This window comes from Mustela nigripes, chromosome 6 (genome assembly GCF_022355385.1).
Source record: "Mustela nigripes isolate SB6536 chromosome 6, MUSNIG.SB6536, whole genome shotgun sequence".
Taxonomy (NCBI): Eukaryota; Metazoa; Chordata; class Mammalia; order Carnivora; family Mustelidae; genus Mustela; species Mustela nigripes.
In genome coordinates, this window is record NC_081562.1 from 24971937 (window position 1) to 24995469 (window position 23533).

The 23533-nt window shown below is 39.3% G+C and overlaps 1 protein-coding gene and 1 long non-coding RNA gene across 3 annotated transcripts in view; one reads left to right on the forward strand and one right to left on the reverse strand.

Annotated features, from left to right (window-relative positions):
- Positions 1-8638, reverse strand: part of METAP2 (methionyl aminopeptidase 2) — a 29855-nt gene extending 21217 nt beyond the window's left edge. The window contains exons 1-2 of one of the 2 annotated variants that reach the window (XM_059402325.1): positions 8404-8638; positions 6534-6638 (exon numbers count right to left, since the gene is read on the reverse strand). In XM_059402325.1, the coding sequence (XP_059258308.1) occupies positions 6534-6638; positions 8404-8554 (256 nt within the window). In that variant the 5' untranslated portion in view covers positions 8555-8638. Of the gene's footprint in view, positions 1-6533; positions 6642-8403 lie in introns of both variants that reach the window. The other variant, XM_059402324.1, reaches the window with a different exon arrangement.
- An 89-nt stretch (positions 8639-8727) lies between these two features.
- Positions 8728-23533, forward strand: part of LOC132019353 (uncharacterized) — a 36904-nt gene continuing 22098 nt past the window's right edge. Inside the window, exons 1-5 of the long non-coding RNA XR_009404740.1 lie at positions 8728-8931; positions 9036-9206; positions 17495-17636; positions 20837-20909; positions 21460-21545. This is a non-coding gene — a long non-coding RNA (uncharacterized LOC132019353). The remainder of the gene's footprint in view (positions 8932-9035; positions 9207-17494; positions 17637-20836; positions 20910-21459; positions 21546-23533) is intronic.

Consider the following 23533-nt stretch of genomic DNA (forward strand, 5'->3'; position numbering starts at 1 on the left):
TTAAAGAACTTTGAATAAGATACTCTTAAGAATAAAAAATGCATTAGCAGTCTTTTTCAAAAGCTAGGAGAAGAGCTAGTGTTAGTTTAATACCAATAATAATGACTGTGTGACTTTACCTAAAATACTAGTTTGCCTACATACACTTCGTGGTTCAACACTTGTATTTCATGACCTCATGTGATTCTCAAATCAATTTTATGAAATAAAACAAGGAATGTTTAAGGGACATGTCCAAGAAAATCCCAATTAGTAAATGGCAGAACCAGACCAAGAATATATCACCTGATACTAATCCAGGGAGGAGTATTTGAGGTGTCATATTTTAAAACCTTTTCCTGCATAGCTACTATTAGAGAAAGAAAAGTTCTCCTTCTGGATCATATTATATGAAAAAATCAGAGGGCATATATACTTTTCCTAGGTTCATAGTAGAACCTGATGCCCCAAAATGGGGATTATTAAGAACTATTTCAAAAAATTGCTTGCAAGGGGCACCTGGGTGACTCAATCGGTTAAGTGTCCAACTCTTGATCTCAGCTCAGGTCTTGATCTCAGGGTCATGAATTCAAGCCAAAGCTGACAAAAGAGCATCCCAAACTGCCAGTATCTGCCTGTAAGGGTTTTTTGGTTGCTTTTTAAAGATTCTATTTATTTATTTGAGTGAGAAAAGAGAGCATGAGTGGGGGAAGGACAGAGGGTGAAGGACAGACTCCTCACTGAGCATGGAGCCAGACGTGGGGATCGATCCCAGGGCCCTGGGACCATGACCTGAGCCAAAGGCAGAGACGTTAACCCACTGAGCCACCCAGGCACCCCCACCCCCCCCGGCATTTTTTTGGTAACTATCTTTTAAGAAGTCCATACCATACTCCTGAACTTGTGGAAAAAATCAAGAATGGTATTATGCTGGGGCGCCTGGGTGGCTCAGTGGGTTAAGCCGCTGCCTTCGGCTCGGGTCATGATCGCAGGGTCCTGGGATCGAGCCCCGCATCGGGCTCTCTGCTCAGCAGGGAGCCTGCTTCCTTCTCTCTCTCTCTGCCTGCCTCTCTGCCTGCTTGTGATCTCTCTCTGTCAAATAAATAAATAAAATCTTTAAAAAAAAAAAAAAAAAAGAATGGTATTATGGCCAAGATTAATAGTGACTTAAAACATTTTAAATAAAGGTATCAAAACACTGAAGTGTCTGAATTTCTAAAAACACTGCTCAATAAATTTCATCATGAAGCACACCTACCTATCCACAAATCATACTGCTATGAAATAAGGATGAAAAGGAAGCTATGGCAGACAATTAGACGTTGACAGTTTAATAGGATGTTCACCATATAGCATTTTAAATGTTTCACATTGTGCCAGTAACTCATGGCTAGCATCAGCAATTTTAAATCATGAAATCCACACCCATAAAACAATGTCAAATGACTGCTTACATTTTCTGCTCCAAGAGCTCCTCCCTTTTTACTCCCAGATAAGCAGGAGCCATAAAAGAAATCTTCTCACCACTATATTCTATTATAATTATCACACAAAACTGCAACCTTTTTTTTCTTTTTGAAAAATGATTAGGGGCTTACTATGACCCCTACTTGTCTGTGAGCTCCTTAAAGATTACATACCATTTCCTAAATTAAGACACAGGGCTAACTAAGCATGTGATAAATACTCTTCTCAACAAATGTTCTTTTAGTTTATTTTATCCTGGTGTTTTTCACCTAAATGATACATAGGAAACAGCAATTTAGCAAAGATGGAGGTAACATGAGATAGGGCTTTAATGGACTGATAGAAAATTGCCAATATTTGACAATTTCTTACTTATGAAATTGCAATTTCTTTTATTATTATTATTATTATTTTGAGAGAGAGGGAGAGAATCCCAAGCAGGCTCCACATTCAGCACAGAGCCCAATGCAGGGCTCCATCTCCCGACCCTAAGATTTTGACCTGAGCCAAAATAAATAGCTGGTAACTCAACCCACTGTGCTACCCAGACACCTTTTTTTTTTTTTATTCAAAGATTTTCTTTTTTATTTTTAAGTAATCTCTACATCCAATGTGGAGGTGAACTCACAATCCTGATATAAGAGTTGCATGCTCTATCAACTGAGCCAGCCAGATAAATCACAAAGTTGCAATTTGGCTAGTCTTATGGAATTGGGTACAGGAAACATAGGAACACAGCAGAAACACAAATATGGCTGACTTACTCATTATTGGTTTCTAGATTCAAAAGCCCAAAACACAACTTGCAATTTCCTCATGTGTCATATAATCTAATTCACATATTCTACACTGCAATTTTAAAATAACCTTCATTCATTTGGGGCACCTGGGTGGCTCAGTGGGTTAAGCCTCTGCCTTTGGCTCAGGTTGTGATCTCAGGGTCCTGGGATCAAGCCCCACATCGGGCTCTCTGCTCAGCAGAGAGCCTGCTTCATCCCCTCTCTCTGCCTGCCTCTCTGCCTTATTGTGATCTCTCTGTCAAATAAATAAATAAAATCTTTTAAAAAAATAAATAAATAAAATAACCTTCATTCATTCAATAAATGTTTACGGAGTTCTTAAGTGCCAAGTAATAAGGACAGAAAAGCAAAACAAGATAGTCTTTATTCTACAAGAATATTCAGTGCCTAGCATACTGCTACATACATTAGACTCAACCTGAAACAAATGCTTCAGGATGTATAACCAGTTTTAGGGGTCCCTGGGTGACTCAGTTAAGCATCTGCCTTTGGTTCAGGTTATGAACTCAGGGTCCTGGGATCAAGCCCCACATCGGGCTCTCTGCTCAGCAGGTAGCCTGCTCCCCCTGCATCCTCCACCCTGCCAGCCTCTCTGCCTACTTGTGATCTCTATCAAATAAATAAATAAAATCTTTTTAAAAAAAAATTAACAATACCAAGTGCTTAAGAGATACAAAGGACCTGGAATTCTCAACCAGTGTGGACAGGAAAGCAAAATGATAAAGCTACTTTGAACAACAGCTTGATAGTTTCTAATAAGATTAAACATAGACTTCCCATATGACCAGCAATCCTACTTTTAGGTACCCACCCAGGAGAAATGAAAACCTATGTCCACACAAAGACTTGTATGCAAATGTTGTCTTTATTCATAACACAAAAACCAGAAACAACCTGAATATCCATCAACTAGTAAGTGGATAAACAAATGCAATAAAATGTAATGAATTATTACTGATGCATATGCAACTGGATGACTCTCCAAAGTATCACGCTAAGACAAACAAGCCAAATAAAGCTGCACGCTATAATAATTCCATTTATAGGACACTGTAGAAAAAACTACATAACAGAAAATGTATCAATGGTTGTGAGGGACCAGGGGGTGGAGCAAGAGAACGGACTACAAAAGGGTGAAAGGGAACTTTTTTGTGGAGATGGAAATGTTAAATGAAAATGGTCTATATCTTGGTTGTGGTTACACAAATGCATCTTTGTAAAAACTTACCAAACTACAGACTTATAAAAGGTGAATATATAGAATATACAGTATCGTGAGTAAATCTATATAAACGATGGACTTGGCATAATGATGATGTGTCAAATGTATGTTCATCCATTGTCACAAATGCACCACTCCAGTGGGGGATGTTGAAAATGCGAGAGGCTTTACATGTATGGTGGTAGGGAGTATACAGGAAATCTCTGCACCTTTTGCTTAATATTGCTGAGAACCTAAGTAAAACTGTTCTAAAACATAAAGTCTATTTTTTGAAAATAGTGAATATAGTCCTGGGCAATATATGTACCTTAATAAATCTGACTTAAAACTTCACTGAATTACTTCTAGCACATTGCCAACTGCCGACAGGATTAACTTTTCATACCAATACTCCAGTTTCAAATTAAACACATCTAAAATTAACTCAATACTTTCTTTTTTGTCTATACCCCCCACCCTCAATCTCTTAACCCACTCTCCCTACTTCACAATTTCAGTGAACGGCACCAATATTCTGTCACCAATTCAAACCTCTAGAGTCCATCTATGCCTCTCCTTCCTTCTCCCCTGATTTAAAGTCTTTTTTTTTTTTTTTAATTTTTTTATTTGAAAGAAAGAGATCACAAGTAGGCAGAGAGGCAGGCAGAAAGAGAGAGGTGGAAGCATGCTCCCTGCTGAGCAGAGAGCCCAAAGAAGACTTGATCCCAGGACCCTGGGATCATGACCTGAGCAGAAGGCAACAGCTTTAACCCACTGAGCCACCCAGGAGCCCCTGATTCAAAGTCTTTTAAAAGTCCTCTGAATTCTGCTTCCACAACCACTATTCCACTGAATTCTTCCCTTCCATGCTCATTTATGCCCACTTCAGAGAGAGAGAGCATGGAGTGGGGGGAGGGAGAGGCAAAGCCTGAAATGAGGCTCAATCTCAGGACGCTGAGATCATGACCTGAGCTGAAATCATGAGTTGGAAGCTTAACCAACTGAGTCACCCAACTGCCTTCCCACCAATTTAAATAATCATTACCACATGCCTGGGCTGTTAAGTGCCCTCCAAAATGATCTCCAAGCCTTTCCTGGATGTTTCCTTTTTCCTAACAACACTGCATATACATGAGGACTAAATTATTTTTTATAACATTCTTCTCTTTTTTTTAAACAATATTTTTAAAGTAAACTTTATGCCCAATGTGGGGCATGAACTCCTGACCCTGAGATCAACAATCTGACTCTATATCAAGAGTCATATGCTCTACCAACTGAGCCAGCCAGGCACCCCTATAACTTTCTTTTAAAAATGCTCCAAGGCTCCCTCAACAAATCATCTCATATGGCCAGTAATGCACTATTCAATACACTTTGAATCCATTCTCAGCACTGTCCTGGCCCAAAGTGGTCTCTTCTGTTTGGCATTATACAAGTCCCATTCCTTCCAAAGAGCCTTTGTTCAGCATTCAGCCTGCAATTCCACTTAGCCCCTCTGTTTTGTTTTAGAACAAAGATTCTGAAATACTAACTTTCCATCTTCTTAAAGAACTCTCACAACAGATTAGTAGTACTGACTGATACTGATTTTTGAAGTGAATTAGGAAAGTAACTCTATTGGAGAAAAACAATAGTTCTAAAATCATCTTTAAAATGACGTTAAAACGATTTCCAATCTGACAAAAGTTTCTCCTTCAATGTCAAGAGATTTGTACAACTTTGTAAAAAAGCAATGGAACAAGGAACACTCTTCAAGATTAACACTGTGATACTCTACACAGTAGGTCTATAGCAATCTATTTTATAACCTTGAAATTACAAGCCCCTTTCTTGCTAAGAGCTCAAAATATGTTCATAAATTGAAACACAACCCAAGGTAAAATGGACAAGGGGTTTGCTTAAGGAAAAGCTAACTATTCTCTTGAACCTTGGCACCTTTTCCATCAAATTTTGACTCTAAGTTCCTTGAAAGCAGAGAGCTTATGTTTCTGAAGGAGAAATATCTACTCTGCATTATCCTAATATGACAAAGTACAGCAGGTATTTTCTGCTAAGGCTTGGAAGACACAAGCCCAAGTTGACAATGCTTAAGGAAGAGCAGTAGGTCACAACAGTAGATAATTGAGAATGGGAAAGCTCCATCTCCCCCTCTACCTAAAGAGGCTGTAGAAGAGATAGCAAATATTACCTCCACTGTCTTACTGATAGCATCAATTTCTAGAATTTCAAGAATTACTATCTTTAAGAAATCTTACAGGACCAACATACTATAAGAGGCTAGAGGTCAGGGAATTTATAATAGAGTTCAGAAGGACTCCAATATACTCCTTGAGAATAAAGTGAGGGGGCTTTCATACAGAGTGAAAGGAACAGACCTGAAATCAGGTTCTAGGTTCAAAACCATGACTCCACTCTACACATAGCAGTTGTGTCACACTGGGTAAATGACATAATAACCATCACTTCCTGAGAAGAGTACCTACTTTGCTAGGTTTTGAAAAGTAAAATGAGAACACATGTGAAAGTATCCTAGGACAGTGGCCTGTACATATTAGTTGTTCAATAAATGTTAAACAGTCCTTCAATTTCTTCTTCTTCTTTTTTTTAAGGATTTTCTTTCTTATCTTTATTTGAGAGAGAGTGAAAGTGAGAGAGCACAAGTAGGGGCAGCGGCACAGGGAGCAGGAGAAGCAGGCTCCCCGCTGAGCAGGGAGTAGATGGACAGGGGGCTAGATCACAGGACCCTAGGATCACGATCCTCGCCAAAGGCAGACACTTAACTAACTGAGCCACCCGTGTCCTCCAGCAGTCCTTCATTATCATCTTAATACCCCCTACTTGGCATTTTGCCAAGTACATTTTTAAAAAGTTGAGATCTGTGTAATTGGAGCAGTCATTCAATTTATCCAACTTTTTAAGAACTGTTAATACCTTTCCCTTTTTATCTGTGACACTGTGACACTGAGGCTTTAATGTTCATTAAAACATCAGAGAACCATAAACCATATGGACAAATACATTTTGTTTAAAGAATGTCATATCTTCTTGCTTTTCCAACCACAAATATCAAATTTACCATTTACCTTCATCGTCATCATCTCTTTCTTTCTCTTCCAATGCTTGTCTTTCCAATTGTCTTGCTACCTCATCAACTGAGGCTCCTGATTCTTTATCAGGTTCCTGTTGCCCTGCTGATCAAATATAACATAAATCAAATCTAAAAAAGATAGTTTCCAATCAGAATATGTTCTAAGGATCCTGGAGAACACACAAGTCCTTTCCTGCCTGATAAGTATTTGGGAAACAAACACAGAAACATTATTGTGAACATTACAGAATTCACTTAATGACAAAACCCCCCACATCTAAGTAGCTTTGTCCTTTCAACAAAATATCATATTTTCTCTGTGCTAGCAACTAAAGGATAAACAAAAATGTGCATTGGTCCCTATCCAATTGTTAAAAGTACTTAACAATTAGACTACTACAACAAACACTTTATTTAAAACAGGTAATTGAGATAGGTAATAAATGCTGAAGGTCTTAGAGGAGGATTTCTACGGAACACTGGGAACTTCAAGTTTTCATGAGAAGTCAGTCATCAAGCTAGGCTAGGAAAAACAAAATAAATTGAAAAGATAATTCCATTGCTAAAAACCAAAATTCTTGAATAGCTAAGCACAAGACCAGCCCCCCCCTCCACCCAAGTGAATACAATCTCGCTGTAGTAGCAATAGATATGTGTAGAACGAAATAGTATTACGAGTTAGCACATACTAAAGTGATATTCTGGCTACAGCAGAGGATTCATGTTGAGAGATAAAAATGTTAAATATTAGGGGCATCTGAATGGAAAAACTGAAGAGTTCGGATTTCATCTGAAAGCCAGGAACAGCCACCAGACTATGTCCTGGGATTAAATTTTCTCTGGAAGGGTCCCAGCACCAACAACTTTCCCTTTTCAACTTCCATTTAATAAAAATTTCAGAAAGATATATATTAACCCTTTCCAACCTCTCTCATCTTCACCTTCATCACTTACAACTTCTCCATCTGTCTCTCAATCCTCGTGTGACTGATTTTAAAAACAGGTACAAACATTGTTTTCCTAAAACGAAGGACCACGTACAACAAAAAAACACGGACTTCTTAAAATAAAACATTTAAGCTCCTAACGCATAATGGAATCCAAGTGTAAACTTTCAGCTGTTTTCCTTGCCTTACCAGTGGATTTAGAGAAGTTCCATTCCAGTCTATAGAATATTCTACCCGAACTACCTGCAAATGGCATCACAATTCAGGCCTGAAAACCCTGAAGCTTGACGATGCTATGGTTCAGGCAGGTGAAAATTTGCAACATTACCACATATTCTGCAATTACTCCTCGGTGACATGACCGCGTGGGCACACACACATATACACACACCTCAAAAGCGCAGCCGGCAACAAAAATTCCTCTGTAAACCCGGGAGGTGGGGGGGAGGTGCGGCCAGGGCACTGAGACTTGCCCACTCCACCCCCATCCTTGAAAGTATGTTCCAGAGACCTTCAGCAAAGAGGCGACCGTATGGGGTCAGAACTAGATTTTTGAGGAGGGCAAACCGCCAGAAGGGTGACAGGACTGAGCCGTGTGCGCAGCTTCGAGTCCGCTGCACGATCTGTGTGGGAGCTGAGTTCTGGCACGTCTAAGGGCTCAGGCCCAGCAACCCCAGAACCTCACGACCAGCTGAGGCACCCTATTCACCCCACCCCAACAGCTCCCTAGTTCCACAGAAAGAGAAGCTGCCTTTTCCTCACACTAGAAATCTGTAACCTGGTTTTGACACACGCTCTGTCCTGGGAATCAGTCCAGAGCAGTGTTCGAGTCCTCACTTTCTGTCACCCCCGCCGGGCCTGGGCCGAGCCGTTCGACCATCCCCGGCGGCGACTGGAAACACATAAAACCCCCTTTACCTGTGGCAGCCCCTTTACTCTTCTTCTTCTTCCGTCTTTTTTTCTTGGCTGCTTCCTCAGCTGTAGAGGCCGCTCCTTCTTCTCTGTCGTCTGGATCCAAGTCGCCATTCAGGTGGCTCCCGGAGGACGCTGCCTCCTCCACACCCGCCATATTGCCCGAGAGAGCGCGAGAGAGAGTGAGACAGAGCGGCGAGGGCCCGCTCCTTCTTCACCCACCCACACCAGCGACGCCGGAAGCTGCTCTCGATGGTTGGAGAGCAGGGAATGCTGGGATGTCGGAGGACTCATCTGCGCAGCTCGAGCGCGAAAGAGCGCGGGACTATACTTGAAAGAGTCGCTCAAGGTGTAGTTTCTGAAGCGCCGGCGGAGCTGGAGCGAAAGCTCTTTTTTGTCCCGCGCCTTGGGCGTTTCCCGGGCAAATGTGTCGGCGTTGGGTCAAGTTGAATACCTGTTCTTTGCCATGTGGCCAGTTCCAGCGCGCAAGAGGGAAGGGCGTGTCTGCTGGAACGGAAAAGTTTTATATTCGCGGTAATATGAAGCGTACCGGAAGCGAAGAGAAGCCCCCAAAAATGTGTTTGCTTGTACACCTTTTTTATGACTCAAAAGGATTGCGTTGTTTTTCACAATTAAAGTTCACGGCGAGGCTGTCCAGGCACTTAAGGAGAAAAACCTGCGGGAGAGACTCAAGAGGCAGTCAGGACGGGTTTCTTATTAGAGAAGGCAAGGGAAGACCGCGTCTGAAGACGGAGGGAGTGATTAACTGCAGAGTGCTGCTGGGAGATCAAGTAAGAGGACTGAGGAAGGTCTGTTGTGTATAGTAACATGGAGGCCAGTGATAACTTTAGCAAGAACTACTTAGGTAGAAAGACGGAAGCCGGATTCAGGAGAGCTGAGGAGCGAGAAGGAGGTGAGGAAATGAATCTCCTCATCCTTCAGATATCCGCTTAAATGCCACTCGCTCTGAGACTCCTTACTCAGTAATCTAAATCTCCTTTTACGACCTCTTGTTGAAGGGTTAACCTTTTTTCATGGCGATTTGTAATATAATCGGTTCGTTAAATTGTTTTATGTCTGTCTCCCCAACTACCTGAGCTCCGTAAGAACAGGAATCCTGCGTATTTTGTACTCTATTACCAGCACCCTAGAGCTTAGTCTGAGCTCAGGAAATATTCATTATATAAATAGAACTTTAAAAGCTCCAAGTCCTTTGTTTCGTTTTATCCACTTTCGAGTTGAGGAAATTAGAAAGTTTTGTGAGCTTACATCAGATCATACAGTAAGTGAATAGCAGAATCTAAGCCCAGGTCATCCATCAGGCACCAAAAGTTTAATAATTCGGTATTCTGCCTTCCCAATTGAAATTTCAAATCAGTAAATTGATTTTACAAATTAGTGGTTGATTGTAGACTTGAAGTAATTTTTCTTGATGGATGATTAAAAAAGGAACGGCACAACTCTGTACCTTCAAGAAACTTCAGATTCAATGAGACAGACATGTAAATAAATATGAATAACATAAGGTGGTAATGCTTTCCTTAAGTCATATATTAATCATTTCCTATTCTGAGCTCGCCCATCACAAAGCTGAGAGATTTTAAGAGTCTGAAAGATCTTCATACTAGGGGCAAGAATGTGGCTCCTCAAGCTCAGGAGAAATCAAAGCTCTCACCCTTTCCAGGCGCAAAGTTACTGCCAGAAGCTTTTGAACAACCTTAACAGTAAAATATCCCACATCAAAAATGCCTGCAAAGCTTGTTGTAAGTCTTTGCAGTTCCTCTCTAAATTCTGGGAACACTTGGACTATGGCTACTATCTCAGACCCTGTCTGGGAGACACGGGGTCCTGGAGGACAGAAACAGAATGGTAGCATGGGTAAATGAATTTTCAGAAAGGGATGCTGGAGATATAGGTTGATCTACAAAATTTTCAATGTCAAAATAATATTTTTTCAGTAAAAGAAAAATGCTAAAATGCAGTGATAAAACATAGTTTCTTTGTTGCAAAGGGATTGTACTGTACTTCCCCTTTCTTGAAAAAGAGGCAAGAAAATAAAACTTTTAGTATAAAAACAGTGCATATCTTAACAGTATAGTAATGGATATTTACTGGATGATTATTTTTCAGGACACTTCAGTGTTTGAGGTAACTTAAGTACTTAAAATGACACTTCTTATTTTCCTCATTTGGTTTCTTCTACAAGAGGAAATGCAATAGGGCAAAGGAATGAAAAATGTTGAAAACCAAAGAATCTAAGAGAACTAAGAATCTAAGTAAAAAAAAAAAAAATGTAAATACCAGCATAGCCTATATTTTTTCCAGAAAACTACATAAAGTAATTTTTGTCTCAGATGGTTAGCTAGATTAGCAGACAAAAACATTATTTTCCTTAGGGAAGTATTTTTCCAATTATAAAGTCAATGAATTATAATAAAACGTTTTTATAATATTTTATTTTTAAGTAATCTCTATACCCAATGTGGAGCTTGAACTCACAATCCCAAGATCAAGAGTCACATGCTCTACTGACTAAGCCATCAGGTGCCCTGATATAATATGACAGTTGTTATATTGTCTAAAAATTTAATTTTTTGCTGAGAAAATCTGGATCCTAAAAATGAACATTTTTAGCCCCAGCCTTATTTTTTATTTTGAAGTACTTGTAGAGTAGATGATGTTGGGTTTTGTGACCCGACAAAAATTTTTTTAAAACGCCATACTTTGTTAATTATCAAACCATTTTTTAAACCTTTCTGAACAGTGAAATCTTTAAGTCCGCTGGTCTGTAGTTTAAAGAAAGAATTGGAAATGACAGAGCCTCACAGTAGGGGAGACTTGCTAAGATGTTATTATTGATAACAGTAATGATCAGAACTTATATGTTGGGGGGCTAGAGAGGAGAGGTTGGATTGCAGAAACATTTTTAACCTAGAATTAAAACTTAGTGGTCCATTAAATGTGGAGAAGTAGGAGTTGAGGATGACACCCAGGTTTCTGGCTTGGGTTCCTGGGTGGATAGTGGTACCACTCCCTGAGATAGGGACTAAAGGAGGAGTAGTAAGTTTTGTAGGAGTTTGAGGGGAAGATAAGCTTTGGACATTTTAAGTTTGAGATGTCTGCAGGGCATCCGGGCAAAGATATCTAGTAGACAGTTAGAAATATGGGTCTAAAGATACAGACATGTGAGTTTTTAGGACTTGAATATGGTAGAAGGCTGTGGATGTGGTAGTTCAGAGAGAAAAGAAAAGGGCCCAAAACAACACAACCCAGAAGGACACTAACGTTCAGGGATTTTGTTTGCTTACGATGAGAGTGGAAATTCTGCTAAGAAAACTACAGAGGAATAATAGGACAAGAAGTAGAAAATGCTTTAGAGAATAGTCACATGGAAATAAGGAGAGAAGAAAGTTTTACAGAACAAAGTTTTGGTCAATTCTATCAGCTGCTGATAGGCCATTGATTTTGGAGAGAGCCTTCCTTGAAATTAAATGGGGCTTTTTTTTTTTAAGATTTTATTTATTTATTTGACAGAGATCACAAGTAGGCAGAGAGGTGGGCAGAGAGAAAGGGGGAAGCAGGTTCCCTGCTGAGCAGAGAGCCCACTGCGGGGCTCCATCCCAGAACCCTGAGACCATGACCTAAGCCGAAGGCAGAGGCTTAACCCACTGAGCCACCCAGGCACCCCCCCCCCTTTTTTTTTAAGAGAGAGGGGCAGAGGGAGGGCAGAAGGAAAGGGAGAGAGAGAATCTTAAGCAGGCTCCATGCCCAGTGCAGAGCCCAATGTGAGGCTCAATCTCACAGCCCTGAGATCATGACCTCAGCCAAAATCCAGAGTCAGATACTTAACAGACTGAACCGCCAAGGCACCCCTAAAAGTGGCTCTTTGCCACATGCTTTTCTATAATCCTTTCTCTATTTCTGTCCAACAATATCCTAAGTTACCTTTTATTTTTCAACACGTTCTTTTTGTAACTGGAGAATAGTTAGGTACTTTATAATAGAACTTCTTTACCTTCCCCATACTCTCTATGTAGAATATATTAAGGCTGTGGACTTTGGGGAAGACATATGGTTGCAAGCAATATTCCTATGGCCAACATGTCATGAGTATCATTACCCACATGGAAGCTTCAAGTGTTTATTAGTCAGGGATACATAGGAATCAATATTAAGAGTTCATAAAAGAAAGATAAGAACAGCATGAAATACTTGAGACAAATAACAGTACCATTCATAGGCTCCCTCTTCCCATCTCTCCTGATAATGTTTCCCCACTGCTTATTAAATAATGAGGGTTGGGTGCCTAGGTGGCTTAGTTGGTTAAGCACCCAACTCTTTTTTTTTTTTTTAAATAAACATATATTTTTATCCCCAGGAGTACAGGTCTGTGAATCGCCAGGTTTATACACTTCACAGCACTCACCAAAGCACATACCCTCCCCAATGTCCATAACCCCACCCCCCTTTTCCTAACCCCCCTCCCTCCAGCAACCCTCAGTTTGTTTTGTGAGATTAAGAGTTATGGTTTGTCTCCCTCCCAATCCCATCTTGTTTCATTGATTCTTCTCCTACCCACTTAAGCCCCCATGTTGCATCACCACTTCCTCATATCAGGGAGATCATATGATAGTTGTCTTTCTATGCTTGACCTATTTCACTAAGCATGATAAGCTCTAGTTCCATCCATGTTGTCGCAAATGGCAAGATTTCATTTCTTTTGATGGCTGCATAGTATTCCTTTGTGTATATATACCACATCTTCTTTATCCATTCATCTGTTGATAGACATCTAGGTTCTTTCCATAGTTTGGCTATTGTAGACATTGCTGCTATAAACATTTGGGTGCACATACCCCTTTGGATCACTACGTTTGTATCTTTAGGGTAAATACCCAGTAGAAGCACCCAACTCTTGATCTCAGCTCTTAATCTCAGGGGCATGAGTTCATGTCCTGCATGGACCCTACTTTAAAAAAAAAAGAAGTTGAGGGTTATTTTGATGTTAAAGGTTGAGGTAGGCTGAGTTGAACTCGGACTATATTGTGAGTGAGGTTGTAATATGGAGATTTTTCACATAATTTTTCACACTTGAAAAATTATGGTGGACCCCACAGATTTTTTTTTGTTTATATGATGCCATAGATTGAATGTGTCTCCCCAAAATTCATATGTTGAAAACTAACCCCAATCTGATGGTATTTGAAGGTGGAGATTCTGGGTGGTGCTTAGGTCATGAGAAGAGAGCCCTTATGTATTTTTACAAAAAGAGGCTCCTAAAAGATCCCTTGCCTTTTCCACATATGAAGATTCAGGCATCTATAAACCAGGAAGCTGGACCACACCAGATATTGCATCAGACAACTTGATATTGTCTTACAGTTACTGAGGTTTGGTTGACTTTGCTTTGTTTTTTATTTTTATTTTTTCCCTTTTGCTTCAGTTTGGATGGTTTCCATTGCTTATTCAGTTAATTTTCATTTCAGATACTATATTTTTCAGTTCTAGAATTTCCATTTTGCTTTTTCATAGTGTCCAATTCTCTATTAAGATTTTCTATATGTTGTCTTATTACATTTATGTTTTCCTATTAATATTTAAATACATAATAGCTGCTTTCAGGTTCTCATCACCTATTTTCATCATCTCTCTCATTTCAGTGTTTACAACTTATTCTCCTGGCTAAGAGTCATATTTTCCAGTTCTTTTCATGTCTAGTAATTTGTTATCTTATTCTAGCCACTACAGACACTATTCTGAGTGACTCTTTAATATGAAATCTACTAACCATGTATGGGTGTTAAGTAATTGAAATGTGACTAGTCCAAATTGAAGTGTGTTTTAAGTGTAAAATGGACTCTGAATTTCAATGGCCCAGTGAGTTAAGCCTTTGGCCTAGGTCATGATCTCAGGGTCTTAGGATGAAGCCCTGCATCAGGCTCTCTGCTCAGCAGGGAGTCTTTTTCTTCTCTCACTCTCTCTCTCTCTTTCTGGCTGCCTCTCTGCCTACTTGTGATCTCTCTGTCAAATAAATAAATAAATAAAATCTTTTTAAAAAAAATGAACACTGAATTTCAAAGACTTAGTATGAAAAAGAGACTGTGAACTCAATCTTCCAAGTTGATGGGGTTCCTGGATGGCTCAATTGGTAGAGAGTATAACCCTTGATTTTGGGATCTGAGTTTCAGTCCCACATTGGGTGTAGAGATTACTTTAAAAATAAAATCTTTTTAAAAAGTCTCCTATGTTGGAAAAAAATAATCGCTTTTATTGGTTACATGTTGAAATGGTAACTTTTTAGATATTTTGGGTAAAATAAAATATTTTATTTACATTAATTTTGTCTGTTTATTTTTACTTTTTTTCCAAGAGGTTACTAGAAATTTTTAAATAACATTTCTTTCATTATAGTTCTCTTTTTTTAAAAAGATTTTATTTATTTCATTATAGTTCTCTTTTTTTTTTAAGATTTTATTTATTTATTCGACAGGTAGAGATGACAAGTAGGCAGAGAGGCAGGCAGAGAGAGAGAGAGAGGAGGAAGCAGGCTACCTGCTGAGCAAAGAGCCTGATGCAGGGCTCGATCCCAGGACCCTGGGATCACGATCAGAGCTGAAGGCAGAGGCTTTAACCCACTGAGCCACCCAGGCGCCCCTCATTATAGTTCTCTTGAACAGTGCTACTATATTGCTAGATTAACCCTGTTCATAAAACCTGGCCTTTCTGGGGTGTCTACTAAATTTCTGGGGTAATTAGATCTTTCCAGTGTGGTTGGATGAAACACTGGTATCTCCCATCCCTGTTGAACCTCTGATTGTTTCTCAGCCCATAGGTTCTCCATGGTTGTTCTCTTCCTAATAGTTCTTTGTTTTTGTGGAGTCTTTTCCTGTGCAGACTTCTCAGTGCAGCTGCCTTCTCACTGATACCTAATATCTCCATCTCCTTGGTGCAGATACCATGGTTTATTTGGCCTTTCCCTGTGGAAAGTGCCTCTCTGGCAAAAAGCCGTCATAATCATGAAGCTTCGTCATTTGTTTGTCTTTGGTTAGGGATAACAGTTATATAATTCCTATTGATGAATATCTAAAAACAGTTCTTTGTTTTGCCCAGTCTGATATTTGTTTATGGTGGAAGGTCTTGTGTCTATTGTCAGTTACTATATCATGATTGAAAGTAGAATAATTTATTATGATCTTTCACTTTCACGTTTCACGTTTTCCTTAAATGACTGATGGTGTTGCTTGCCTGTTCATATTTTACAATGATGCAGTGGAAGAACTGTGATGTCTGTGTTTGTGGGGAAGGCTTTGTCCACTAGGAAGTTTTGCTTTAATGTGAATGGATAGAAAGCCAGTAGACATTAGATGCCTGTAACGGACACTGTTGGAAGCCTACCCATAATTCATTTTAGTTTTTCCCTTGCTAACATAATCCTGCCTTAGTTCACTTGTCCACTCTTCTCTGCCTAACCATGTGCCTCATCAGATGAATGTATCTTCAAGGGTACATCCTGGTTGGGCTGAGCTAATACACAACAATTTCAATAATTCCCAGTGATTTGTTTAGGAAAGACATGTTGCAATTTTGGTCAATGAGACATGAAGAAAAATCATTGAGTGGTAGAAGATACTTGGAAAAAATGTATTTAATCAGGGGTTAAAGTCCAAAATATATAAAGAACTTATACAACTCCACACCCCAAAAACAATCTGATTAAGAAATGGGTAGAGGACCTGAATAGACATTTTTCCAAAGAAGACATACAGATGACCAACAGACACATAAAAAGATGCTTAACATCACTAATCATCAGGCAAATGCAAATCAAAACCACAATGAAGTATCACACCTATCAGAAAGACTAAAATCAAAAAACACAAGAAATAATAAGTGTTGATGAGGAGGTGGAGGAAAAACTCTTATGCACTGTCATCAGGAATGTAAACTGATACAGCCATTGTGGAAAACAGTATAGAGGTTCCTCAAAAAATTAAAAATAGAAATACCATATGATCCAATAATTCTACTACTGGGTATTTACCCAAAGAAAATGAAAATACTAATTTAAAAAGATATATATACCATTATGTTTATTACAGTATTATTTAAAATAGCCAAGATATAGAAACAATCTAAGTGTCCATTAACACATATATATATGCACGCACACATACACACGCATGCACACAGTAGAATAATATGCAGCCATAAAAAGCATGAAATCTCTCCATTTGCAATAACATGGATGCACCTAGAAGATATAATGCTAGATGAAATAATTCAGAATGAGAAAAAGAAATACCATATGATTTCACTCATATGTAGACTTTAAAAAACAAAATAAATGAATAAACAAAGGGAACAAACTGAAGGTTGCAGAGGGAAGGTGGGGGAAGGAATGGCCAAAGTAGGTGAAGAGGAGTAGGGGATACAAGTTTCCATTTACGGAATGAGTAAGTCATGGGAATAAACGGTACAGGGGCACCTAGCTGGCTCGGTTGCTGGAGCGTGTGACTCTTGTTCTCGGGCTTGTAAGTTCAAGCCCAACATTGGGTGTAAAGATTATATAAAGATTAGATCTTTAAAAAATTTTTTTAAATAAAAGTTACAGCATGGGGATGCCTGGGTGGCTCAGTTGGTTAAGCAGCTGCCTTCGGCTCAGGTCATGATCCCGGCGTCCTGGGATCGAGTCCCACATCGAGATCCTTGCTCGGCAGGGAGCCTGCTTCTCCCTCTGTCTCTGCCTGCCATTCTGTCTGCCTGTGCTCGCTCTCTCTCCTGCTCTCTCTGATAAATAAATAAAATCTTAAAAAAAAAAAGTTACAGCATGGAGAATATAATCAGTGATATTATAATAGCATCGTATGGTGACAGATGGTAACTTGTGGTGAGCAAGGCATAATGTGTAGAGAAATTGGATCACTATGTTGTACACCTAGAACTAATGTAACACTGTGTGTCAGCTATACTCAAAAAATTTTTAATATAATTAAATAGTAACTAAATAAATAATTTTTAAAAAGCCTTTGAAAACTTCTGGGAAAGGTTTCCTAAGTTTTAAAAAAAGACAAAAATAAAGTCCCTTTTCTTCTTTTAGGTTTTCTAAAATCTGAAAATGATCCTGGGGGTTGAAATCTGAAGAACACACAACAGAAAGATGGGATGGTGCTGAGCCCTTGGTGATATTATTCAGCTACTGTACTGGAAAGCCCTAGACTAGTTACTCTACCTTCAAATATGTAAGATATTATATTTCTGTGTTGTTAAATTTCTGGTAATTAAAAATAAAGAAACCCTAACTTCTACAAATTCCAGAATGTAGAGGACTTGGTGCTCAGTTGGCTCTCTTAATCCAGAAATTGCAAGTTTAACGTTTCCAGTGACTGAGGTTGACTGAGATAAAAGACACGAATGGAATCAGCTGGTCTTGAAGTTCTGAATGGAACTCTTGTATAAGGTTAATTTGGAGTCAGAACCAACAGATCTCTAATATTCTTTGGGTCTGAAAAATTACAGAAGCTGGTGAGACAGAAGGCTGGTACTTTTTAAGGCACTTAGATATTTGTGAGGACATGATCTTTGGAATTTGGCATCCCTAGTTTGTTAGGGGTAGAAGCTGGAACTGGTTGAGGCTCTTGGGTACTCCTTTTTAAAGAAAATTAAGCATTTTAAGGGTATAATTCTGAGGTTTTTAATATGTTACAACTGTATAATCATTACCACTGTCTAATTATAGAATATTTTTAATGCATCAATTGATAGACATTTGGGTTATTTCTATTTTTTGGCTATTGTGAATAATGCTACTATGAACATTGTAAGTTTTGATGTGGACATAATATATTTTCATTTCTCTTGCATCTTATCTAGGAATACAGTTGCTGAGTCTGAGTCTTATGGTATAATTCTATGTTTAACATTTCAGTGAACTACCAGACTGTTTTCAAAGGCAACTGTACCATTGTACAGTCCTACCTGCAGTGTATGAGGTTTCTAATTTCTCTATATCCTTGCCATCACTTACTATTGTCTTTTTTAAAATTATAGTCATCCTAATAGGTGTAAAGTGGTATCTCATTTTGGTTTTGATTGGCAGTTAGCTAATTACTAATGATGTTGAGCATCTTTTCATGTGTTATTGGCCATTTGCACATGTTCTTTGGAGAAATGTCTATCCAAATCTTTGGCCATTTTTAAATTGAGTCAGTCATCTCTTTTCTCTTTGTATTGTTGAGTTTAAGAGTTCTTTATATATTCTGAATACTAGACCCTTATTACATATATGATTTGCAAATGTTTTTTCCATTCTGTGATCCATTTTGAATTGATTTTTTGTATACACTGTGTAGTAGGGGTTTGATTTTATTCTTTTGCATGTAGATATCCAGTTGCCTTGTTACCATATATTGAAAAGACTATTTTTTCTTTCATTGAATTGTGTGGCACCCTTGCCAAAACTTAATTAACCATAAATTTGAGGGTTCATTTCTAGACTCAACTCTAATTCACTGATCTATATATCTATATTCATGCCAGTACCTCTTTAGTTTACTGTAGCTTTTGTAAGTTTTGAAACTGGGAGGTGTGGATCCTCTAAATTTGTTCTTTTCTCGAGATTATTTTGGCTATTCTAGATTCTTGAATTGCCATATGAATATTAGAAATGTTAGCATGTCAATCCTGTGAAAAGGACCGTTGAAACTTTGAAAGAGATTACACTGAATCTGTAGATGATCTGCAGAGTATTGCCATCTTAACAATATTAAGGTTTCACTTCTTTCTGTGCCCACTTTAATGCAACCCCACTGGCAAGGAGCTATACTTCATCCACATTATTTTAGTACCTGTAAGTTTGCATTTCTATTCTTATGGGGTTTTTTGTTTTTGATTTTTGTTTTTTTTTTTTGTTGTTGTTGTTCATTTAAGAGAGAAAGAGAAGCAAAGAATGCACAAGCAGGGGAAGAGGCAGAGGGAGAGGGAGAAGTGGGCTCCCTGCTGAGCCTAGGATCCTAACCTGAGCTGAAGGCAGATGCATAATCCTTTGAGCCACCCAGGCACCCCTCATCTGGCTATAAGTGCCTGCCTGAGCTGTTTAAGTTTCTCCTGAGGTGCCAATTATTGGCATGTGTTTTTTTGTTTTTGCTTTTGTTTTTTGCTCTGGTTCCAAAGCAGCATAGATTTTAAGTGGTGTGCCCTACCTTATTTTTCCCATAAACCCTTTTATTTTTAGTGCACAATATTGCAGGACATGAGGTTTTTCATGAATGTATATAACATGTTACAATGTAAATGACTATATTTTTACATTTTAATGAAGGATTTTTTAGATACTGAATTTACTCAAAGCAGAATCTTCAGCTACTCTGGCAGGACAGTGAGATGCAGATGTTTAGGTAGATACAAGTTTTGTTCTCCCTCCAATCTTCATTTTGGATTCTCCAACTTCTTTTTAAGGAAGAGCTAGTCCAACCTGGGCCTCTGAACATTTTCTTTAATAATAATAGTAATAGCTAACAATCCCCAATCCATCACATTTCCCAGTCCATTGATGCTGTGGCTGCTACCAGGTCCTCCACTGTGTGCTGATCAATCTTTTCCATTGCAAATCCAGGAGACCCGTTAACTTTGGGTTAGCCAGCCCCAGACTTTCTCCTCCAGTCACGAGAGTGGTTTTCACAGCCTGCTTGGTAAAATGGGTCACCTTGGTCAGTGCTTCCCAAACTTGGGCATTTTTCAGAATCACCTGGAGGGCTTGTTCAACCACAGACTCTTGGATACCACCCCTGGGATTCTGACACAGTATACCTTAAATTTGAGTGTGGATTTGCATTTATAATAAAGTCTCAGGTGATGCTGAGGCCCCTTGTCCAGGGACCACATTTTGAGTGGCATTGCTGTTAATAGCCCTGTCATCAGCAGTGTTACTTATCTTCACTAGTTCCTTCCACATCAAACCTTTTTTCTTGGCCATTGCATTGGCATAGTCATTCTCTACCAGGGGCAGTTTTGATTTCCAAGAGATAGTTGGCAATGTCAGGAGACACGTTTTTTTTTGTCAGCACTGGGTAAAAAGGTGTGCTACTGGTGTCTGGTAGGTAGAGACCAGAGATGCTGCTGAACATCGTACAAGACACAAGGTAGCTTCTTACCACAAAGAATCATCTGATTCAAAATGTCAGTGGTGCCAAGGTTGAGAAACTTGGCAGTGACATGCTACTGCTTTATTTGCCCATAGCATGTGATCCTTCTGATCACATTTATGTTGAGCTGATAGCCCATGAGGTGAAACTGTAGATAAAGGAAGAGTTGTATTCCCCCGTCCCAAAATTTTTAAATATTTAATTGAAAATAAAATATCTAAACTTTAAAACTATGAAGTACTTTGAAATATCAGCCACAAACATGATAACTTGTCAGAGTTCTAATTTCTCCTTCTTAGATCTCATAGCAGAATGGGAGACTTGACTGAAGTTAAATCTTTGGACATTGAGCCCATCTATTTCTTCGATCAGGTAATAATACATCTCAATCTCAGCAAATCCTAGTTGACGTCTCTCTCTCTTTAAAAAAAAAAAAAGATTTTATTTATTTATTTAATTGACAAAGAGAGAGAGAGACAATGAGAGAGGGAACATAAGCAGGGAGAGTGGGAGAGGGAGAAGCAGGCTTCCCACCAAGCAGGGAGCCTGACGCAGGGCTTGATTCCAGGATCTGGGGATCATGACCTGAGCAGAAGGCGGATGATTAACAACTGAGCCACCCAGACACCATATCTCCCTCTCTCTCTCTCTTTTTTTAGATTTTATTTATTTATTTGAGAGAGAGAGAGAATTAGCCATGCGGAGGGGCTGAAGGAGAGAGAGAGAAAAGCAGACTCCCTGCTGAGCAGGAAGCCTGATGTGGGGCTTGATCCCAGGGCCCAGAAATCCTGACCTGAGCTGAAGGCAGACATTAAACAGACTGAGCCACCCAGACGCCCCCTATAATTTACTTTTCTAAAAATAATTCACTTTGGACCAATATTTTTCCGTGTTTTAATCAGAAAATTTGCTTTCATTTTAGATGAAACCAAAAAGAAAGAAATGGAAAAAGAGAGAGTGTGAAGACCATTTCCTCTATTTGAGACACACCTCAGGAGCTACTTATAGGTAAAATATCTGGAATTACTTTACATTTTCAAAGAGTTTTAAGGCGCTCAGGACCAGTGCTTCTCTACCCTGTACCCCAGTCCTCAAGAAACTATATCAGGATATTTTCCGTTTCAAAGCTGACCATGAAGCCAATCAGAAAACTTTATTCTAGCCAGATCAGAGGTTAATTGAAGCATAATTTGTCATAGCTGAGCAGCCACTCTGGTTTGGCTTTTTTGGTTATTCTACAACAAACCCAACCCCTCTCTTGCTTTAGGGATTTTATACCAGATGTTCTCTATGCTTTCTGTTCCTTTTAAGTCTTTACTTAAATATCACTTTTTTGAGATTTTCCTATTTCAAATTTCTATCTTTCCCTACCTTGGCATTCTCTATCCCTCTTCCTAACTGTCCTCTTGCAGTTACCACTCTTTAACATTCTAAATGTCATTCCTATGTCATTTGCCCTACATCTCCCATGAGAGTATCAGGTCTATAAGGGAAAAAAAAATATTTATATATTTTTATTGGAGAGAGAGAGGGAGAGAGGGAAAGAGCTTCCCAGAGCTAAGGGAGGGGGGTGGTGAGGTGGGGAAGTAGTGCAGAGAGGGAGGGAAAGGGAGAGAATCCCAAGCAGACTCCATGCTGAGCACAGAGTAGTTGCGGGTCTTGATGTCACCACCCTGAGATCATGACCTGAGCTGAAACCAAGAATCGGTCACTTAACTGACTGAGCCACTCTGCACCCCAAGGGAAGATTTTTTAATCTACTTGACCATTTATATATCCAGTCCCAAAAGCAATTCTTGGCACATAGAATGGGCTTAAGAGAGATTTTTAACTTAATAATCATGGAATTGTGTCTGCCCTCAAAGGTAAATGAAATAATGGAACTAAACTTTTCACAATGTTTTTACCTACTACTACTACAATTTCTTAAACTTGGAAATTAAAATACTCCAACCTGTCTTAGAACATATGTCTTGGGCGCCTGGGTGGCTCAGTGGGTTAAAGCCTCTGCCTTTGGCTCAGGTCGTGGTCCCAGGGACCTGGGATCGAGCCCCGCATTGGGCTTTCTGCTCAGAAGGGAGCCTGCTTCTGTCCTTCTACCCCCCACCTGCCTCTCTGCCTACTTGGGATCCCCGTCTGATAAATGAATTAAAAGAAAAAAAAAAAAGACCATATGTCTCAAGATTGTATAGGGTTAAAGCTGTCAGTTATACCAATAAGTTCTCAAGCAATGGTGATTTTGCCCGGTAAGGGACATTGGCCATATCTGAAGGCATTTTGGGCTGTCATGTTTAGGGGCCTGGTGCTGTTGTTATCTAGTGGGTAGAGACCAGGGATGTTGCTAAACATCCTACAATGCACAGGACAGCCCCCACAACAGAGAATTATCTAGTCCAAAATGTCAGTTGAGAAACCCTGATATACACTAATTTGTTTGTTTGTTTCGAGCCTGCTATAACTTCTCAAGACCACTGCAAGTTGCTGCTCTTTTCAGAAGTCTATCATTTCTTCATTTCCAACTCTTTCTGCTTGAAAAGCAATGCAACGTAACTTGGTTATTTTGCATTCACAGTGCTTGGCTTATAATTGGCACTCAGTAAAGGAGTTCAGGTTGTCATATGGGCAATAGGTAGGTCTGTTTATCTAGAGCTTTATTGGCTGCCTGGCTTTCTCATTTAATGCATTGCTTCTGTTCACTCTACCTAGAAACATGCCATTGGCTATCCTACTGTTGCCCCTATACCAGGAATAAAATCCACATTTCTTACCATGAACTGCAAGTCCTTCTGTCATTTCCTCTCCTGTAGGTCCTCCATCCTCCTCAAGTACCGTGCCATGTCACTTGTTCCCCAGCCATTTTAGCCTATCTGTTCCTTAAACAACCAAACCCATTCCTCCTTTTGGTTCTTTGCTTTTGCTGTACACTCTGCTTTGAATATTTTTCTGCCATATTAGTTCTTCCTGACCATTATTCTAGTTTCAGTGCAAATGTCGCC